Source organism: Ascaphus truei, chromosome 1, assembly GCF_040206685.1.
Source record: "Ascaphus truei isolate aAscTru1 chromosome 1, aAscTru1.hap1, whole genome shotgun sequence".
NCBI classification, from domain to species: domain Eukaryota; kingdom Metazoa; phylum Chordata; class Amphibia; order Anura; family Ascaphidae; genus Ascaphus; species Ascaphus truei.
The window spans coordinates 18,492,909-18,512,534 of record NC_134483.1 but is presented as its reverse complement, the minus strand read 5'-3'; the positions used below and the strand labels follow the sequence as shown (position 1 = coordinate 18,512,534).

Genomic DNA, 19,626 nt, shown 5'->3' with positions numbered 1-19,626 from the left:
GCACTCACGGGTGACGTCATCTACGCCCACGCCGATCCTTTGTGAAGATAGTTGCAGAACCGGGTACAGGAGTACCTGGCAGGTAAACTCCAAGTGCACCAACGGTACCATTTTCACTCCGGGACACGGTGGCTGCGCAGTCACATACATTCACTGTCTCACTTGGGGAGGGGGGAACGTATTCCGCACGGGAACTGGACACGGGGTGGGATCACCAAGTGAAGGGAAAGGGAGAGTGAGCATTCTGAGGACGCTGGTAGTAGTGTCTCCTCTATGGAGCTGTTGGTTGCTGCAAGTAAACGTATATGATTAAGGTATATCGCTGTGTGTGTGTTCATGTATATAAGTTCCTGCGAAGACCCACTTCCCCTATAGGGAAGCTGTCGCAGGTGGAGGCGCTGCACCAAGTCATAAGTATTGTGATCACCCCAGGCACTCCGTGGCAGAGGCTTAAGCCCTGTGAGCCTACAGGTTAGACAGCACCTGGTAGTGGTCTGTGTTCGATAGGAAGCAGGGCTACATGTACCTGAATTAAAAAAGAAAGGGGCTTTAACCCATCGAACGATGTGCTGGTCTTCTAGCAGTGAAGGATCTTTTATTTGAATAAACAAGGGAGTGCACTAAAAATCCTAAAGTAAAGATTTAATGAAGGGGCCACAATATGGATAAAAATAGGAACGTGTAACAGAGTATGTGTGTTAGACGCACCCATCCCAATGGTCCCTGAGGAACATTGGGATTAGTGCTTGGCAAGTGCTGTAAGCAATGCTGTGTGAATGGTGTGGTCCTCCTCTTTCCCCACTACTCAATAGGCTACGTAGCCGACTTGCTCGTGCTGGAGAACATTGGAGTCCCATTCATTTGAATGGAGCTGACTCAGGATGTGGAAGAGATCATAACAGCATATTAAGTAGGGGCATATGTCTTGGGAGAGAGCCTTTGATATAGACCCTAGATTGTTAGAAGATAATTCTATGAAGAAATACTGATTAATAGAATGTTGAGTATCTGTAGACACTCCCAACCACCCTTAGCTCTTTCTTCACAGATAAAATAGGGGTGCTCACAACATAAACACAGACATTGACAGCAGGTAACAGCCTCACTTAGCCTGACAACTTTCCTACCTGTTGTGCCACCTCAGATTCAATTATACCCATGTCTTTCTCTGCTCATACTGGTTTAAGATATTGCTCAGCCTCTAACGCACAGTGACAACTTACAGTTCTTCCCCACAATGCAACGCTTTCCAGCTGTAGTTAGAAAAGGGCAGAATGATTGGAACGGAAGATGTTCTACAGCTTCCTGTGGCGCTGAAATAGACGGGAGTTGGGTGACATTAGTATATGACAGATGGAGCAGGAGGTATCATTTTTGAACAGTCAAATAATATTGCAGCATCTCTATTCTCTAAGTAGTATTCAAACTTTAAAAAATGGGGGGACTCTTACAAATTATAGTGTGAAACCATGTAACACCTTCAAAAATGTGTTGTGACTTGGAATTACCCTATGTGTGCATTTTCATTTTTATCAACGAGTGTAACAGTTTTCTACATAAAATATAATTTATAATACCATGGTAGAACATTTAATCAGCTTTGTGCAATCTAAAATATCTGCTATTACCCCATTTTTCCCTGGGAACCCCTGAGAACGGCCCTGGGAACTCCTGGTCTACATGGAACACGGGTAGAAGACTTCTCCTATCTATAGATATCTTGGCCAATGTAAAGAGTGCATTTTAAGGGGTTCAGTGGCTCTAGATCATGGGTGAGCTACTCCAGTCCTCAAGGGCCACCTACAGGTCAGGTTTTCAGGATATCCCTGCTTCAGCATAGGTGGCTCAATCATCTGAAGCAGGGATATCCTAAAACCCTTACCTGTTGATGGCCCCTGAGGACTGAAGTTCCCCACCCCTTATCTAGACGAATAATGCACATTTAAGATTACAGTATTAGCTTTTGGAAGCAAGAAAGATGGGGTTTATTTACCAAAATCTTTCAACGGCAAAACTAGGGCAAAGCCAGTGCAAAAAATTGCACCAGAATTATCAAAGGAAAAACTTACATTTCTTTGATAAATCTTGTGTTGTTTTTTTTTGCCCCGGTTTTGCAGGCGTGAAACTTTAGCAACTAACCCCCTCTGTGGTCCTGTATTGTTCGGATCCGCACAGCTGGCTCTCTCTCTCTCTATATATATATATAGATTCATATAACTTCAATGATAATACATGATCCATCCCTGCATTGTAAGCCTTAAGCCTTCTGCCTCAGCGTTGAGAGACAAAGAGGAAAAAAATATAGATTTGACTGCCTATTAATTTAAATCAAAGCCCCAGAAGAAGCCAATGAACTGTAATTTATGAGCTGTCAAAGCCTGAAAAATTCCTTTTGACACTTTGTACTTTCAGTTATTACAGGCTTTCCTGCGGGGTGATAGAGAAATTCTACAAGGAGCTTCATAATACAAAGCCAAACACAGAAAGCCGGGGGAGGAGTCATAATTACGTTTTCCGTTTGGAACCTTCTATTTTCCCCATTTAATCATTTCACCTGCTCACCTAACTCCCTATCAATTTGAGGGTCAGAGGTGGCACAGCCTGCACAATTCATTCCTGCGACTCCTGAACAATAGAGACAGGAAATGTATAGCTTTATTTACAGGCTCTGATCGCTGTTGGGAGGGAGCCAGGAGGATTGGTCTCTGCTGTTGAAGGAGTCTGCTTTACAACTTACAGCATGCAGAATGTTCCAAAGAAATCATAACCCTTTCGTTACCAGCAACGCATTGCAGAGCATATATATATTAGATAGATAGATAGATAGATAGATAGATAGATAGATAGATAGATAGATAGATAGATAGATAGATAGATAGATAGATAGATAGATAGATAGGTAGATAGATAGGTAGATAGATAGGTAGATAGGTAGATAGATAGATAGATAGATAGATAGATAGATAGATAGATAGATAGATAGATAGATAGATAGATAGATAGATAGACAGATAGACAGATAGATAGACATAGATAGACATATATAGGTGTATCTAAAAACAAGAAAGCACATGCTCCATATTATCGTTTAATACAGCAATTATAAAAAAAATCATCAAATATTGTACTCACAAAAGTGTGACATGTAATTGCATTGAAAATGAGACTTTTGGTCTTTCCAGCAAGAAACTCTGAAGAGCGCCGCCTGTAATACAATACAAAGCTACTAATTTGCTTAAAAACCCTAACACTAATCTAGCCTAAGTTACCAGCTTTAAAATGTGGGTACCGTATATTGCTAGACTCCAACTTAAAGCTTGGCTTTCCCTGCCCATTGACGCACTGACATTGTATTGTATTGTATTGTATGTCTTTATTTATATAGCGCCATTAATGTACATAGCGCTTCACAGTAGTAATACATGGGGTACTCAAATAAATAACAGATAATATAAATAACTGATCATGGGAATAAGCGCTTTAGACATAAAAGTAACATTAAGGAAGAGGAGTCCCTGCCCCGAGGAGCTTACAGTCTAATCCAAAACTTCTACCAAACTGGGCACATGTTTAAGGAATAAACCTTACCATGGTCAGAAAGCGCATTCCCCAATAGATACTAATGCTAATTATTGGCTATGGGACATTCTGCAGTGTGTAGTACAGCACCCCAAATTCAACTCTGCATCAACAATTGATGAAGCTCTGATTGGTGGAAATGCATCTGCTGAATGCCCGGATAAAGGAACAGACTCCTCATCGATCAGCGGTGTTGATATAGTATTGAACCACAAATTTCAGGAAACTGGCTTTACCAAGGAGTCTTACAAACAGTTCATGCAATCAACGTGTTGTCTCATCCTGTAACTCCAACATCAGTATTTGCAATATGTTAACAGGACCATGTTGGTTATCGCTTGAGTCCAGATGCAAAGTACATTTTTCCTGTCTTTCAATACATTCTGGAGAAGTTACCCAATTGTCTGAGCAGGCTTCTCACCCTTAATGTACACATCAATTGTCAAGATCGGTCTTCAGAAGCATGCTTATGTTCGATCTGCCTATGTTCGATCTGCCTCCAGAAGCATGCTTATGGTCCCAAGGTTCCATAAAGAATCTGGTCGCCCCTCTTACCAGGCACCTCACTTCTGGAACAATGTACCTTAATCTTTTAAAACCACCTCTTGTTTACAATCTTCCAAGACATCAGCTGTTTCATACTTTACACATGTTCCAAACTGTTCCAAACTGTAATATTTAATGTTGTCATACAATATTCTGTACACAGGACATTCTTGAAAAGGAGAGGTAAATCTCAATATATTTTCACCTGCAGTACTAAAATATTTTATAAAGAAAGAAATATCAGAGCTTTCAACGATCTTTGGTTCTCTGAGTCTCACTGATTTTTAGCATCATCAGATCTTCTATTCCCTGTCCACGTCGGCACTCACGCTCATACACCCAACACGTTTCGTCATACAGAGGCATAGTTTGGCTAGCAATCAGGTACAGGTATCAAAGTCTCTCAGCTGCAAGACCAGGACAAATCTAGAGTAAAATCTGCACCAGTATCAAAGAAACAATGTAAACCTTTGTCTTTGATAAATCTAGGGCTAACAGTTGCCCCAGTTTTGCAGCCACGAGACCTTCATACTTAACCCCCATCATTGCTGGAACAATCCACTCGTCCAAGAGGATTGGAAAATTGGGGGGACGTGCGGAGGTGATGGGCCGCAGCTGCTGCAGAACATCTTGGGGATGCAAAGCTGCCAACCGCCACTCTGCTTCCCCAAGTTTGCGACCCCCTACTACTAATACTTTGCTCAGCGCTGTGCAAGGAATTGCCACACTGTTACACCCAACACGTTATTATTACATCATGCGCGTAGCAGTCACCCAGCAAACATATCTTAACTGCCTCTGCTTGTAAGGACCAAGATGTGCAGGGAGACAGAGACAGGAAAGTATTGTATGAGGCACAAGCGTAAGCAGAGTGATCATCATGAGAACACTCCATTCAAAAGCAATAAGACGCGACAGGGAAGGGTGTGCATGGTTCATTTACATCCGCCTCGGGGGTGCTATAAGGTACCAAGAGCTTTACCAAGTGCTACTGAGTGACTTTAGAAACTCAAGAACTGTTTTAATGAACCATTTTATGTCAAGCCCTGGAGTGCCTTATCATTGCTATTATACTATGAGAAATAGCCAGACAATGAGGAGCGCGGCTTGCAAATGTAGATGCGCTGGGGATTTAACAGCGACTAGGTCACATTTCACTCACTTACATTATTCTCCTGCTGGATACAACAATTCATTTTTATTTGGGGTTTTTGCATTGCGCTGACAGCGCGCGCATGGCGTTTGACAGGGACAATCAGGGGTCTTAAGTGCTATTACATTTGTAAAAAAAAATCGCCGTAGCCCCATTGCGTGAAAGAAGAATCCGGCTAACCCCGTCACTGCCGGAGGAGCCTGCAAAACCATTTCGGCGGCGCTGCGTCACGGTGGAAGGGTTAAAGTTTCCGTTTGGGATCTGTTGGGAAGATTTTTTCCCATAAATAGAAGAGTGGGGGGAAAAGAGCAGCCATATTGAGTTTTCCGTGCAATAAATCGCAGGCCTCTCTGGCACGGAAGGGGTTATGGATTTCGAAATGCGCCGCCCCATGTGCCGTCCGCCTCCGGTCTGCCGCCCTCCTCCTCCTTCCGATTCGCAGCGTCAAATGACGCGGCGAGCGTCACCAGTGACGTCACGCGGCATCTCGTTGCCATGGCAACGCGATGTCATGACGCAATTTGATGCCGTGTGACGCCACACTGGTGACGTCAGCGGCGTAATTTGATGCTGCGAATCGGAAGGAGGAGGAAGGCGGCAGGAATGAGACAGCGAGAAGGCGCCGGCAAATGTAAGTGACTTCCCATCAGACCCGATTGACCCACATTTTGCCGCCCCGGGCCTGATGGGAAATCTGCCACCGGTTATGGGCCCAGGCCTAAGATCATGTAGACTAGGGGTGCAAAATTCCAGTCATCAAGGGCCACCAACAGGTCAGGTTTTTGGGATATCCCTGCTTCAGCACAGGTGGCTCAATCGGTCCCTACTTCAGCACAGGTGGCTCAATCAGTGGCTCAGTCTTTTGCAGGATATCCACCTGTGCTGAAGCAGGGATATCCTGCAAACCCGTTGGTGGCCCTTGAGAACTAGTGTTAGCCAGGTTTAGGAGTCTCCACAGGGACAAATTGACGCAAAGCAGCAATACATTGGCGATAGAGTAGAGGGGGGGGGGGTCTTCTTTACATGTAAGCTGAGATACTTTATTTTAAAGACAGCATCGTTTTAATGATTTAACAAATCATCTGATGGTATCTGTAGGGTTATGCACATCCTACTTGTACCCATGTCCGTGGTTAAACCAGGACGCTTGGTAGCTTTTAACTATACATACGGTGCGTGTTCCTGCAATGCAAGCAGCAAGCCATGCTTTAGAACACCGTGCCGGCACACTGGAGAGGGCCCGTATCCAATCTCACATTCTACACTGCAGCCTAATCTAATTCTACAGCGAGGTCTCCGGAAAGCTAGATTGAATGAACAAATCTACCTTTATCAGCCGAATTGACAGCGTGTGAATTAGCATGATAGAAGGAAGGCCTGTATCAGGCCCCGTACCTGTCGGCAGACAATAAGGGCTCAGGTTTTTCCGTCGCTCAGCGACATGTTTTAACTCCCATTCTTCTGCCTGCAGATCTGCCGCTCTCCTGCTGCCGCTGGAAAACAGGGCTGGGTAATTACAAGATACGGATGCAGCGGCCGCTATCCGACCATTTCTCGAATTTTGTTTTTCAAGATCTCCCCGAGATCCTTTCAACATTTGCCGCTACAGACTGAAGGCCCTTCGGCTTAACAAAGCAGGAGTAATCCTACCGGGGTCTGTCTGTCTGTAAGAGACGTGCAGTAAGAGAAAGAAAAAGGCTGAATCAGTCACTCTACCTGCGCGCCTCTAACAGGCCATCGCGGGGGGGCTTATTGAAATGTTAACACTACAGTATTGTAGCAGGGGGTCTCCGGAGCTGAACCGCATTGATATCAGGTCTGGGGACACCCTACTTCCCAAGTTACAGGCCCCGTTATGGGGTACCGGTATCTCCATGTTAAAATCGTGTGGGTCACGTCACCGTGGGATTTTAACATTGCAGGAGATACCGGCACCCCATAATGGGGCACCCCATAACGAGGCCTGTATCTCAGGAAGTAGGGGGTCCCGAGGCTGAAATCAACTTTGTTCAGCTCAGAAACCCCCCTGCCCCCCTGCTCCTGCACAAGTATCAACACACCCCTCCCCCCCATCCCCCCCTTCCCCAAAGAAAAAATATTACCTTAGCGGATAGCTGCTAAGGTATTGAAGCTGCTGACATTTTATTTTATTCATACTGTACGTGAGCAGGGGTTCTCCTGAGCTGAACAACATTGATTTCAGCCTTCGGGGACCCCCTGCTTGCCGAGATACAGGCCCCGGTATGGGGTGCCGGTTTCCCCACAATGTTAAAGGCCTCCGGTCACGGGACTCTGAGGATTTTTACATGGCTGGGTTACCAGCACCCCATACCGGGGCCTGTAACTCGGGAAGTAGGGTGTCCCGGACCTGAAATCAATGCGGTTCAGCTCCGGAGACCCCCTGCTACAATACTGTAGTGTTAAAATTAAATAAAGCCCCCGCGATCGCCTGTGAGAGGCGCGCAGGTAGAGTGACTGATTCAGCGTATCTCTTACTGCGCGTCTCTTACAGACAGGTGACCCTCGTAGGATTAACACAGCAGGGACACCTGCGGTGTGAATCCGATGGGCCATTTAGTCTGCAGTGGACAATCTCGGACCACCATGTACTATAGTGCTTTGATTCATCCCGAGAAATGGCCGGATTACGGCCGCTGCATCTGTACAGGAGAGTGCTTCCAAAGTGCCAGCGATTCAAGCTACCATACAGTATATTATATAATGGTTGTTAGGAGAGGGAAACGCCTTTTCTTCTATATTTAACATTTGACGATTTTGAATAATTATAGATTAGTTTAATACATATTACATATGTGTATTTCTATCCATCATCTATCCATATGTACAGTGTACAGAATATACATTAAATACAATATATATATATATATATATATATATATATATATATATATAAAAAGAGAAAAAAAAAAATATATATATATATATATATATATATAACGGAAATAGCTGTGTTAGTCCAGTTGTGATAGTGCAGAATAAATGAGTACTTCAGTATACTTTTTTATTAGTCCAAATAAAAAAGGTATAATCTAATACTGAAGTACTCATTATATATATATATATATATTTATATATATATATATATATATATATATATATATTATATATGTTAATGTAAAGTTTAGTCCTCAAATGCCCAATGAATTAAAGAGTTAAACACAATTCTGACCTCTTTTATTACATTAAATAGCAGGCAATTTTTGGTTAATTAAAAAAAAATATTAGAAATTGTAAAAAGAAACGAAAAGAAAAAAAGGGTTTGTGTCAAAGCAGAACAGAAGAAAAGTGGAAATGTGGGAAGAGGCGTGTGCGCATTTTAATGCAATCAGAAAGGCTGTAATAACGGCAGATGGGAAGATATTCAGGCCTTAAGAGCATGGGAAAATGATCAGACCTCCACACAATTAGACGCCCGTGTTCAATTCTCTCTCCCTTTCTTCCCTCTCGGAAAGAAAAAAAAGAAATTGAATTTTTAAGCGCCGCGAACAAGGGGATTAACAGTTGGCGGGTCTTCAGCTCTTTGTCTTTTTTTTTGGAGAATCCCATTTAATCACCGAGTTTAATACTAAGCGAGGTCTGGGCTATGCCGTCTGTCTGTGCTCTAAACAGGAACGATACGGCCGCAGGAAGGGAAGATAGCACTTACGTTGAAGCAATTGTGAAAAAGTGTTTCAATTACTCTTTCTGAAGTCTTCAAAGAGCCAACTTTAATTTGAGAAGTCATCGGGGTACAGGCTAGGGACAATTCTCTCCGCGTTGCCTGACGCTGTATTTTGCTGGGGGATTTTCATGCTAAAAATACTATATACAGTATAATAAATACTATATATTCAGTATATTCAGTACATACAGAGGTAGATAACCTAACCTAACTGGTAACCATGGTCACGCGACCGTGGTGTTCGTGGCGTCGGCGGATTAACACTGCGGAGGATGCCAGTCAGTGAGTCTTGCTACATCTGTATATATTTATATGTATATATACAGCGCAACCCCCTTATAACGCTGTGTTTGGGGTCAAAGAACCACATCGCATTATAAGCGGATCGCGTTAGAAATAATGTACAATTGTATGCATTGTACAATAAAGTATTTAAGACACCAATAATTGTGTTGTAAAGTATTCATAAAAACGAAAATTGGGAGCCGCGCTTGCATCGCGTTATAAGCGGATTCGCGTTGTAACGGATCGCGTTATAGCGGGGTTGAGCTCTATATATATACATATATTTCCTACATTTGCCAACATATGTACTCTATAAAGTGTAAGCATTTGGCCTCTGGGGCTTGGCACCCATATAAATTTAAGTGTGTAGGGAGCTGTGTAAAAGATACTGAGAAGAGCAGCTAGACACTGGCACCCCCAAAAAATGTTTACCTTCGTCTATAGGCGTTTACATTTGCATGCCTCTCTAACACTGAAGGGATGGAATTTGTGCTTACAAAATATTTGCGTTGAAGTTTGAGGAAGAGGAGGAGAAGAGGGGAGAAGGGGGTAGGACCAGGTCCATCGACGGGGGGAGGCAGCAAGGACTGTTGTCCCACACACAATGGAGGAAGGGACTCGGCCGGCTGCGGGTTCCCCCTCTCCGCTGATGGAACGTGCTCACTGGGTATGTAATGGACTTCAGGCCACAACACGACTCAACAACACTGCTGGCGCCCCAACTCTACTCAACAGCTTCCGACAGGAACCCACTCAACAACCATGACGGGCCTAGGTCAAGGCTGGAGTCCTGGGTCCCAGGAAATCTGTTGGCTGGCCTTGGTAGAACAGAAAGCACGTGGGAAGGATTAATATAATCATTAGCGATAACCTTTAATCACCCAACATGAGAATCCTTCATACTGTAGATGAAGGGATGAAGCTGTTAAACTTCACGCCTGTTCTTTATTTGTACTGAGTTGAGGTCTCAGATGCAGAGAGGGCAGTGTTATGAAACATTCGTTTTCAACCTTTTAAGAACTATAAAATCTTTTAAAGGAGCAATTCATGCTTTTGTTATTACTGTTTTTTAATAGGGATGAAGTAGGGGGTTTCCTATGCTGAACCCCATTAATTTCAGCTCCGGGGTCCCTCTGCTTTCAGGGATACAGACCTACAAAGGGGGCGCCGATCTCTCAGCAAAGTTTAAAGCTCCCGCGTCACGCGGGCCAATAGGGAGCCGGACCTGACGACGTCACGGCTTCCATTTGGCCCGCTGGGCGCGGAAATTTTGAAACTCCGCTATTACGTGAACCCTGCTAGCGAGCGAGTCGGCTACCGGTGCCCTTAACGGAGGTAAGTATCTCCGGAAGCTGGAGGTCCCCTGAGCTGACATTAATGGGGCTCAGCTCCGGAGACCACCCTGCTTCAATCCTGCGTTAAAAAAAAAATTGCCAGCTTGGGTTCCCTCTTTCAAAATGTTTTGTGGCTGCTCAGCGGAGGAACGTACTGTGCCTTCGTGGGAAGCCAGCCCACATGTCCTATGTGTAGGAAGATACTACTGCTGTTCTGCAGATTTTGCACCCATTTCAGCGGGACATACACAGCGCACCAGTTGGACAAGAGCAGGAGTGTCCAACACCAGTCCAAAAGGGTCACCAACAGGTCAGGTTTTAAGGATATCCCTGCTTCAGCACAGTTGGCTCAATCAGGCCTTGCTTCAGCACAGGTGAACTGATTGAGACACCTGTGCTGAAGCAGTGATAGCCTTAAAACCTGGCCAGTCGGTGGTCTTTGAAGGCTGGAGTTGTCCACCCCCAGACTATGTGCTTATTATTTTCATCTGTGTGGCTTGTATTTGTTTTTTTTTTAATAATAATCAGCTTTCAACAATTTATAACATCACAGTGCTGTATTTAAGAGTTATTACATATTTAAAAGAGAACATGACAGAGAGAAAAAACCTGGAGCAAAATATATGTCATAAGGAAATCTTTTTCAGGGAGAAAGTATACGTTTTTGGGGGCAACATAAAACATAGACCTGTGAAGGTAGAGACGCCGATAAGAACGCCACAAGTATCAGTAAGAAGGAACCCTCAGGGGCGGAGAAGTTAACCCCTTCGGTTCCGCGCGCAGTATACAGAATGCTGAATCCCAGGATAGTGACACTGAGGATAAAATAGTTATAGGCAGGAGGATAAGAAGATGAGAAATGCTGCTTATGTTGTGATTTTATAAGAAGTCTGTGGGCAAGAGACAGAGAACTGATTATTCAGCCTTCCTCCTTCATTTCAACAGTAGCACTTTTTTTTTTTTTGGAGACGTTTGAGTTCCATGTGGCATGTTCAGAGCTCAGACTTTCACCATGTATTTCCAGAAGCTCTGTCCCTTTAGCTATTTAAAGCATCTTCGGAGATCACAACATTCAAACCTGTAACATTGGGGAGTTGTGTAGTAAAAACTGGCCTTTTAGTGAGAACGTTTTCGAGCCTGCTGATGCTCAAAATGAGCAGGACTGACTCCAAACCGGCGGGACTCACAGTAAACTAGTCAGAGTTGACATGCCTGCAGCTGGGGGGCTGATTACACTACTTATTTGAGTTCTGTAAGTTGCTGATTGCGTTTTTATATACAGTACAGTAGAAATGGGAAGGGATTTGTCACCGCAGTCAGGCCTTTATCACCCTGTCATTTCCGTGCCTGCTCTACATGACTGCAGCCTGTTCTGAGAGGAAGCCACTAATGATTTGTATTCGCAAATTGCAAATGAGTTCATTATCTCCCCTACCTGCAGAAATGTGTAAGCGCCGCGCAGAAGGCTGCGCCTGCCATTCATGGGCGGTGAATCCAGGTTACCAAAATCCTTATTGGCGGGTTGGACCTGATAGGGTTTTATTTGGCTCAAACATCTAGGGCAGGGGGCGGCCAACTCCAGCCCTTAAGGGCCACCAACAGGTCAGGTTTTCAGGATATCCCTGCTTCAGCACAGGTGGCTCAATCTGTGGCTCAGCCATGGACTGCGCCATCTGTGCTGAAGCAGGGATATCCTCAAAACCTGACCTGTTGGTGGCCCTTGAGGGCTAGAGTTGGCCCGCTCCTGCACTAGTGGATCAATTTAAGTGTTACCCCTTCAGTGTCCGCAGGGGTCTACATTTGACTATAAACTGGTGCTATACATCGGGGAGGATCTTAACATCTCCAAAAAACAAACAACCTCTCAGTCATTTCCAAGCAACTAAAAAAACAATAAAGCATACGGAGGGATAAAAATCATGTAATGTCCATGTACTGTAACACAATGGTTTCCAACCCTTTTTCAGTTTAGGAAACCCCCCGTCTTTCCCCCATCTCTCGTGTCTTCCCCCCCCCCCTCTTTCCACCTCTCTCTTTTATCTCTATTTTTTATTTAGCATTTATTCCTCACCCCCCGCGTACCTCTTTGACAGGTAAAAAGATCAGCAAAGCATTGTGCAGCTACCCTCTCCAGCGGCGAAGCGATTAAAATACTCTCGTGTTTCTATGAAACAGCATATCCATGTACATCCCATCACCTGCTCTATTTAATGATGCTGATCTGTTATATTGATTTCTCTAATGAACTATTTCCTGGTGTTTCTTTGTGTTACTCATGCTGCTGGCGGTATTTATTTGGCAGTGTAACCAGTGCACCTTCCTCGGTCATATAGCCAAACAAATGTTTTCTACAGTATGTGCCAATGTAGTGTTGCCGATGCTCCCGTTCAGGTGTTGCCAAAATATGGTAAGCATCTCTTAATTTTGTTCCAGAAGACAGAAAACTCTTCGTGGGGATGCTCAATAAACAGCAGTCGGAAGACGATGTCCGTCGGCTATTCGAAGCTTTTGGGAACATTGAAGAGTGTACGATCCTTCGAGGACCGGATGGCAACAGCAAAGGTGAGATATTGTGCATATACACCAGGGGTGTGCAGCTTCCGTCCTCAAAGGTCAGTTTTGCAGGCTATCCCTGCTTCAGCACAGGTGGCTTAAGCAGTGGCTCAGTGAAAGACAGGGCGAGAATCTCCCACTTTAATGTGTGTTTACTAATGCACCCCAAGATATTGTACACTGTAGAGTGGGAGTTGTAAGTGGGGAGAGAGAGTGGCATAGGGGGGGGGGGAGGTGGACAACATGGGGTGTAGTGGATGACATGGAGGGGGGTGGGTATGTTGGACTGACCTTGGGGTAGCACTTGGGTATTGGCAGTGACCATATAAACCCTTATGTCAGGAGTGGCCAACTCCAGTTCTCCAAGACCACCAACAGGTCAGGTTTTAAGGATATCTCTGCTTCAGCGCATGTGGCTCAATCAGTGGCTCAGCCATTGACTGAGCCACTGATTGAGCCCCTGTGCTGAAGAGCCGCCTGTGCCGTCGTTGTCTGAGACATTGATTGAGCCACCTGTGCTGAAGCAGGGATATCCTTTCAACCTGCCCCGTTGGTGGCCCTTGAGGACTGGAGTTGCCCACCTCTGATATACACCAATGTTCCCATTTACTTATTATACAATGCATTATGGGAATTTGTTCATGTAGACTACCTACGGTATTCCGGAAAATTCTATTCTTTTGATGCAGGATATTCACTTGCAGATATATCTGCAGTCTGGAAATCTGACACCGCACCTCTTTGACCAATAATGTGACTATTTAGCATTTACTCCACATGCACATAATTGGACGAAGTTTAAATGTACTGTATCATGACAATAAATGGTGCAAAAACGTCTTTCTATTTATCTCTCTCGTCCACTAACTGCAACAATTATTACACAAGTTTAATGCGTTGGAATCTAATTTTCTCCTGATAGGACTTTAAACGTGACAATCCCTCCTGGGACAAAAGCGACGTGTAGGGGATTGTCGCTGTAGGGGATTGACGCCTGTTTCTTTAACAGTCGGATAAGTATATGTGTTTAATCTTCCAAAAAAGGTTGGACATCTTTTTAGAAAGGAAAGGTATACAGGGATATACCAAATAAGTAAACATGGGAAGGATGTTAATCCGGGGATTACAGGCGGTCCTCGGTTATCCAACGGAATCCGTTCTGGAAGTAGCGTTGGATAATGAAACCGTTGTAAAGTGAGTCCCATGTTAATCAGTGGGAGGGTTGCATTCAGGCGTCGGATAATGGCCCATAGGGTTGCATTGTAAAGCGTTGGATATGCCATTCGTTGTCAAGTGAAACGTTGGATAACAAGGACTACCTGTAATCTGATTGCCAATATTTGGAGTCGGGAAGGTATTTATTTTACTCCTTATGAGACATCATTGGATGATGTGTCACTGGGGTTTTGGTTTGCCTTACTCTGGATCAATATACTGTAAGTACAAATATCGGATAAGTATCTTTTTCAATTTAACATAGGTTGAACTTGATGTACATACGTCTGTTTGCAACCTCATCACTTCTGTAACTATGAAACTATGCAAAGGGTCACCATGTTTTTCCCAGTGAAAAAACAGGACAACAGTCACGCATGTGCGAATGGCACGAGTCGAATGGACATGCGTGAATAGCCAACGCGACTGCGCATGCGTGAATGACCCACACCAATCACGTATGCGCAGCTGACAAGAGCCGATCGCGCATGCGCAGCTGACAAGAGCTGATCGTGCATACGCGGCTGGCAAGAGCTGAAAGCGCATGCGCTGGATCAGTGGATCGGCTCTTGCCTGCCGCGCATGCGCAATAGGCTCTTAGTGGCAGTGCATTCATGACCGGCGCGAGAAAACGGGAAATTTGGGACTTTTTGAAAAGTCGTCGCGACACCGGGACACAAGCCTAAAAATCGGGACAATCCTGAAAAAAAACGGACGTATGCTCACCCTACTATTTAACCCATTAAGTTCCGGAGGGTCCTGCCACCTCCATAGCCATGGCCTTCTCTGTTACTTCCTGATCATGAAATCGCTCCTGAGCCATCACATGATCTCTCGACGTCATTGCAGAGACGTCGACGGAAGGGGAGGGTCCTCACCTTCCATGCAGGTTACGGCTGATTGTAATCGGCCTAAGTAAAACAAGCTTAGTGCCATGACATACAAGGTACGTTGTAAGGGCCTGTGGCGTCGTGGACCACACAACACTGTAAGTCCATAGGGAACTAGAGGGCTGACATAATTTGAAAACTTTAATGTTTACATGATCAATAAATGTTTTTTTTGGGGGGAGGGGGGGTGAGAGGTTCACAATCTTTATATAACCTCTCTCGCGATATGAATGTTTGTGAGTCTTAGGGGGTTATTTATTAAACTGCAATAATGCAGTGTGGGGCGCTATCGCAGTTGAATGTCTTGTGGTATCCCTGCTGTCCAGTTCAGCACTTTCCTGTGAGAGATAACACTAGAGTCAGATCCCCTCTCTGATCTTCGGCTTTGGCAGCTCAGTGATATCATGTCCCGTTCCAGGATGAAAATGCTGTGATGATATGGCCATACTTCCTATGACGAATCACATGTAACGAGCACCTGTACTCTGCTATTCTACTTCTAAATCTGGACAACTCCCGTCCCATGAGCGCAATGCCTAAACCGTTCCCTGTGTCTCCTACACTGACTTTGCTTTAGCCATATCAGGGGTTATTTACTTGAGTCTCCCGGCTGTAAAACTGAAACAAACAGTGCTAAAGAATTGCACCCAATTTATCAAAAGGAAAACTCAAATTGCTCTCCGTGTGATTCCTTTGCTCTGATCAATATGGTGCTGGTTTTTCACTGGTTGTGCTTCAGTTTTGCAGCCAGGAGACTTGAGTACATATAGCCCACTGCATACTATCACATTTAATAAAGAAACGTCGTATTACATTTAATAAAGAATATTAAATATGAAAATTAATATCATTCGTTTTTGCCCATGTGGACTGTCCCAGTAACCCGTCGCCTTCGTATTTGTATAAGGGTTTCATGAAGTCGGCAAACCCCCCTGCACAGGCTGGGAATTTAATGATTGAAGCGTAATCATTTACTCATTTTCCTCCTTGGATGTACTTTATATAAAGACCCGGGTCAGGAAATATGCAAACGTACAACTGTTTTGCAAAGTGCTTTCACTTGAATCCAGTAGCACCCTGCATCGTGTTCCTCCGTTACACTGAATTCCGGGTGACGTCTGCAGTTTGTGTTGTACTGAACGTTAGTTTGCCAAGACTTCTGCTCCGCTGTGTAATGACCTCACTGTCTATTGATTGCCACCTTCTGCAGTACATCATGTAGAAGGGAGCGGCGTGGCTGACGCTTGTCACCTGATATATGACAAGCCGGGTTTATTTGTGCAGTGCACAGCAGGAAGATATGACAGTGCAGGAAGGTATTCATAAAGCACAAGAAAAGTCCAGTTTCAGCATATACCATGGCATTTTCTGTGCCAAAGGGCATATTGTGTATGTAGCGTTAACGATACAGCCTGTGATATCTTATAGACTGAAATGGAAAAGAGCATTTGCATGCAGCTCTCTTATATGGGAGAACCATTAACAGGGGAGTGATTGACTATTTGATGATAACGTCAAAGGGTAGTTTGGTTATGGGTCACTTGCATGGCATTTGGCATCACTTTGATGTCGTTTCTGTATTGAATATAACTATGCGTTTGTATTATATATATATATATATATATATATATATATATATATATATATATATATATATATCTACATGCAAATACATGTGTATGTCTGTGTATATATATATATATCTATATATATATATATATATAGATATATATATATATATATATATATATATATATATCTACATGCAAATACATGTGTATGTCTGTGTATATATATATATATATATATATATATATATATATATATATATAGCTATATATATCTATATATATATATATATAGATATATATATATCTATATATATATATATATGTAGATATATACAGTGTTCGACAAACCTATACATTTGCTCGCCCCGGGCGAGTGCATTTAACATCGTGGCGAGCTCCTATTGGCCCAAGCAGCACACGTTTGGTACTAGGTGGAGAGTAGATTTTTTTGTGTGGCTAGTAGATTTTTTGGTGATTTTTCGACCACTGGATATATACATATACATACAAACATACATATACATGTGGCTGTAGTCGAAGTGTACTAGGGCCACTATTTTATTTACTATCCCAAACTACCACTACTTATATTTGCAATTTTCGCGTTCCACCTTCTCTTCTGTTAAAGAAAATGGATTTACTTGGGAGGTGATGGATTGTTGTGTTAGGGGCCAGAGTACGGTACCTGTTTTTGCCGAATGCTGTTCCGTGGCAATTGATCTCTCAATGAACTTTGCAAAAGGCAGCTTGGTATTTCCTTTAAAACTAACAAACATTTCGCAGCCTCCCAGATTTTTAATCATTTTAATTACTTGAACTACAGTTTCTTAGACAGATATTTACTGATTCTTAGAAAGGTCACAGTCTCTGCGGATCGATGCATCTTAATCACTATATCCATACCACTTTATCTCAATCACTGCATGCAAATATGGTACCAGTAAGATAAATTCATGGGCGTCTTACATGTAACCATTAGCAGTCGTCAGAACTATTGCCGATTTGGCTGTACCAAAGCCTAAGACTCTTAGGAGCCCATCCTCCCATGCGCTGGAACGCCGTACTGCCACTTGTTTTAGCAGCCGGACCAGTGTTCTGGCCATTCTACAGGGCCCTCCACCTAGAACCCCTACCTGTGGAGTGGGTTCCATCCATTCCCTCCCAGAGGGGTCCACCACACGGATGTTAGGCTCTATGGGAAGTCGGGTCCAGCTTCCGCAATCGGTCGCCTTGGGTGAACTTCATCCGGCATGGGTATGACCCCGCTCCAAAGTAGGACCATGGTGAGGGGGCAGCTCGGTGCCTATATTGGCCCATGATTGATTTGTCTGATTCTGACCAGCAGCTAATAAATATTAACGCCTGGGCAGCTGGTGGAACACGTCCTGTTTTTCATTTGTTTCTCGATAAGATAGTACGGTTCATGCATGCAGCAATGCTGGCACCCCTCTGCTGCCGCCGGAGAGTAACGTGACTGTGTTGTTTCTCTCCCTTGCAGGGTGCGCATTTGTGAAATATTCATCGCACGCGGAAGCGCAGGCGGCTATCAATGCCTTGCACGGAAGTCAGACTATGCCGGTGAGTAAAGACTGCATGGCTGGATCCGGCGCCCCGTCAGTGTGACGCGCATCGGCGCTAACACAGGCACCCTTGTTCCTGCAGTGTCCCTCATTGACTTACTTGGGAGTATGACAGCATAAGCCCTATGGGCCATATTTACTAAACAGTGCAAATCCATATGACACCTAAGGCCTATTCTCTTAAATGGGTCATACCTTATGGATTAGCACTATTTAGTAAATAGAGCCCTGCATAATTCCAAATATTTCATAACATGTTTTGTGATCCTTCTATGGAAGCAAAATTGAGTTCTAATTTATACGGGGCTGCAGGTAACCGTATTGTGTTCCCCTCTAATAACAGCAGCAAATAGAGTATGCAGTGGTTACTTTAAGGGCTCCCTGAAACTTTGATTGTGCCAATCAGGGTGCTAGTACATAGAAACTCCCAATTAAGTCAATAGGAGTTTTAGGGCGAAAGTGCCCCGATGAGCACTATCGCAGTGTAAAGAATAACCACTGAATGTATAGTGAAGCAGATTTACAAAATACAGTCTATCTAAGATTAACATGCTCAAGTGAGATGCTATTCTGATATTAGAATGCTGAGTATTAAAGTGCACAGCAATACAGCAGAGTATTAGAATACTGGATATTAGACTGCTGAGCAATACAGCGCTGAGTATTAGAATGCTGAGTATTAGAGCATTGCATAATACAGCACTGAGTATAAGAATGCTGCAAATTAAAGTACTGCGCAATACAGCGCTGAGTATTAGAATGCTGAGTATTAGAGCATTGCATAATACAGCACTGAGTATAAGAATGCTGCAAATTAAAGTACTGCGCAATACAGCGCTGATTATTAGAATGCTGAGTATTAGAGCATTGCATAATACAGCACTGAGTATAAGAATGCTGCAAATTAAAGTACTGCGCAATACAGCGCTGAGTATTAGAATGCTGAGTATTAGAGCATTGCATAATACAGCACTGAGTATAAGAATGCTGCAAATTAAAGTATTGCGCAATACAGCGCTGAGTATTAGAATGCTGAGTATTAGAGCATTGCATAATACAGCACTGAGTATAAGAATGCTGCAAATTAAAGTACTGCGCAATACAGCGCTGAGTATTAGAATGCTGAGTATTAGAGCATTGCATAATACAGCACTGAGTATAAGAATGCTGCAAATTAAAGTACTGCGCAATACAGCGCTGAGTATTAGAATGCTGAGTATTAGAGCATTGCATAATAC

The 19,626-nt window shown here is 43.7% G+C and overlaps 1 protein-coding gene across 1 annotated transcript in view; it reads left to right on the top strand.

Annotated features, from left to right (window-relative positions):
• The window catches only part of LOC142484352 (CUGBP Elav-like family member 4), a 411,605-nt gene that overhangs the window by 217,322 nt on the left and 174,657 nt on the right, over positions 1-19,626 (top strand). Inside the window, exons 2-3 of the mRNA XM_075584034.1 lie at positions 13,013-13,141; positions 18,307-18,386. Coding sequence (XP_075440149.1) covers positions 13,036-13,141; positions 18,307-18,386 — 186 coding nt within the window. The 5' untranslated portion in view covers positions 13,013-13,035. The remainder of the gene's footprint in view (positions 1-13,012; positions 13,142-18,306; positions 18,387-19,626) is intronic.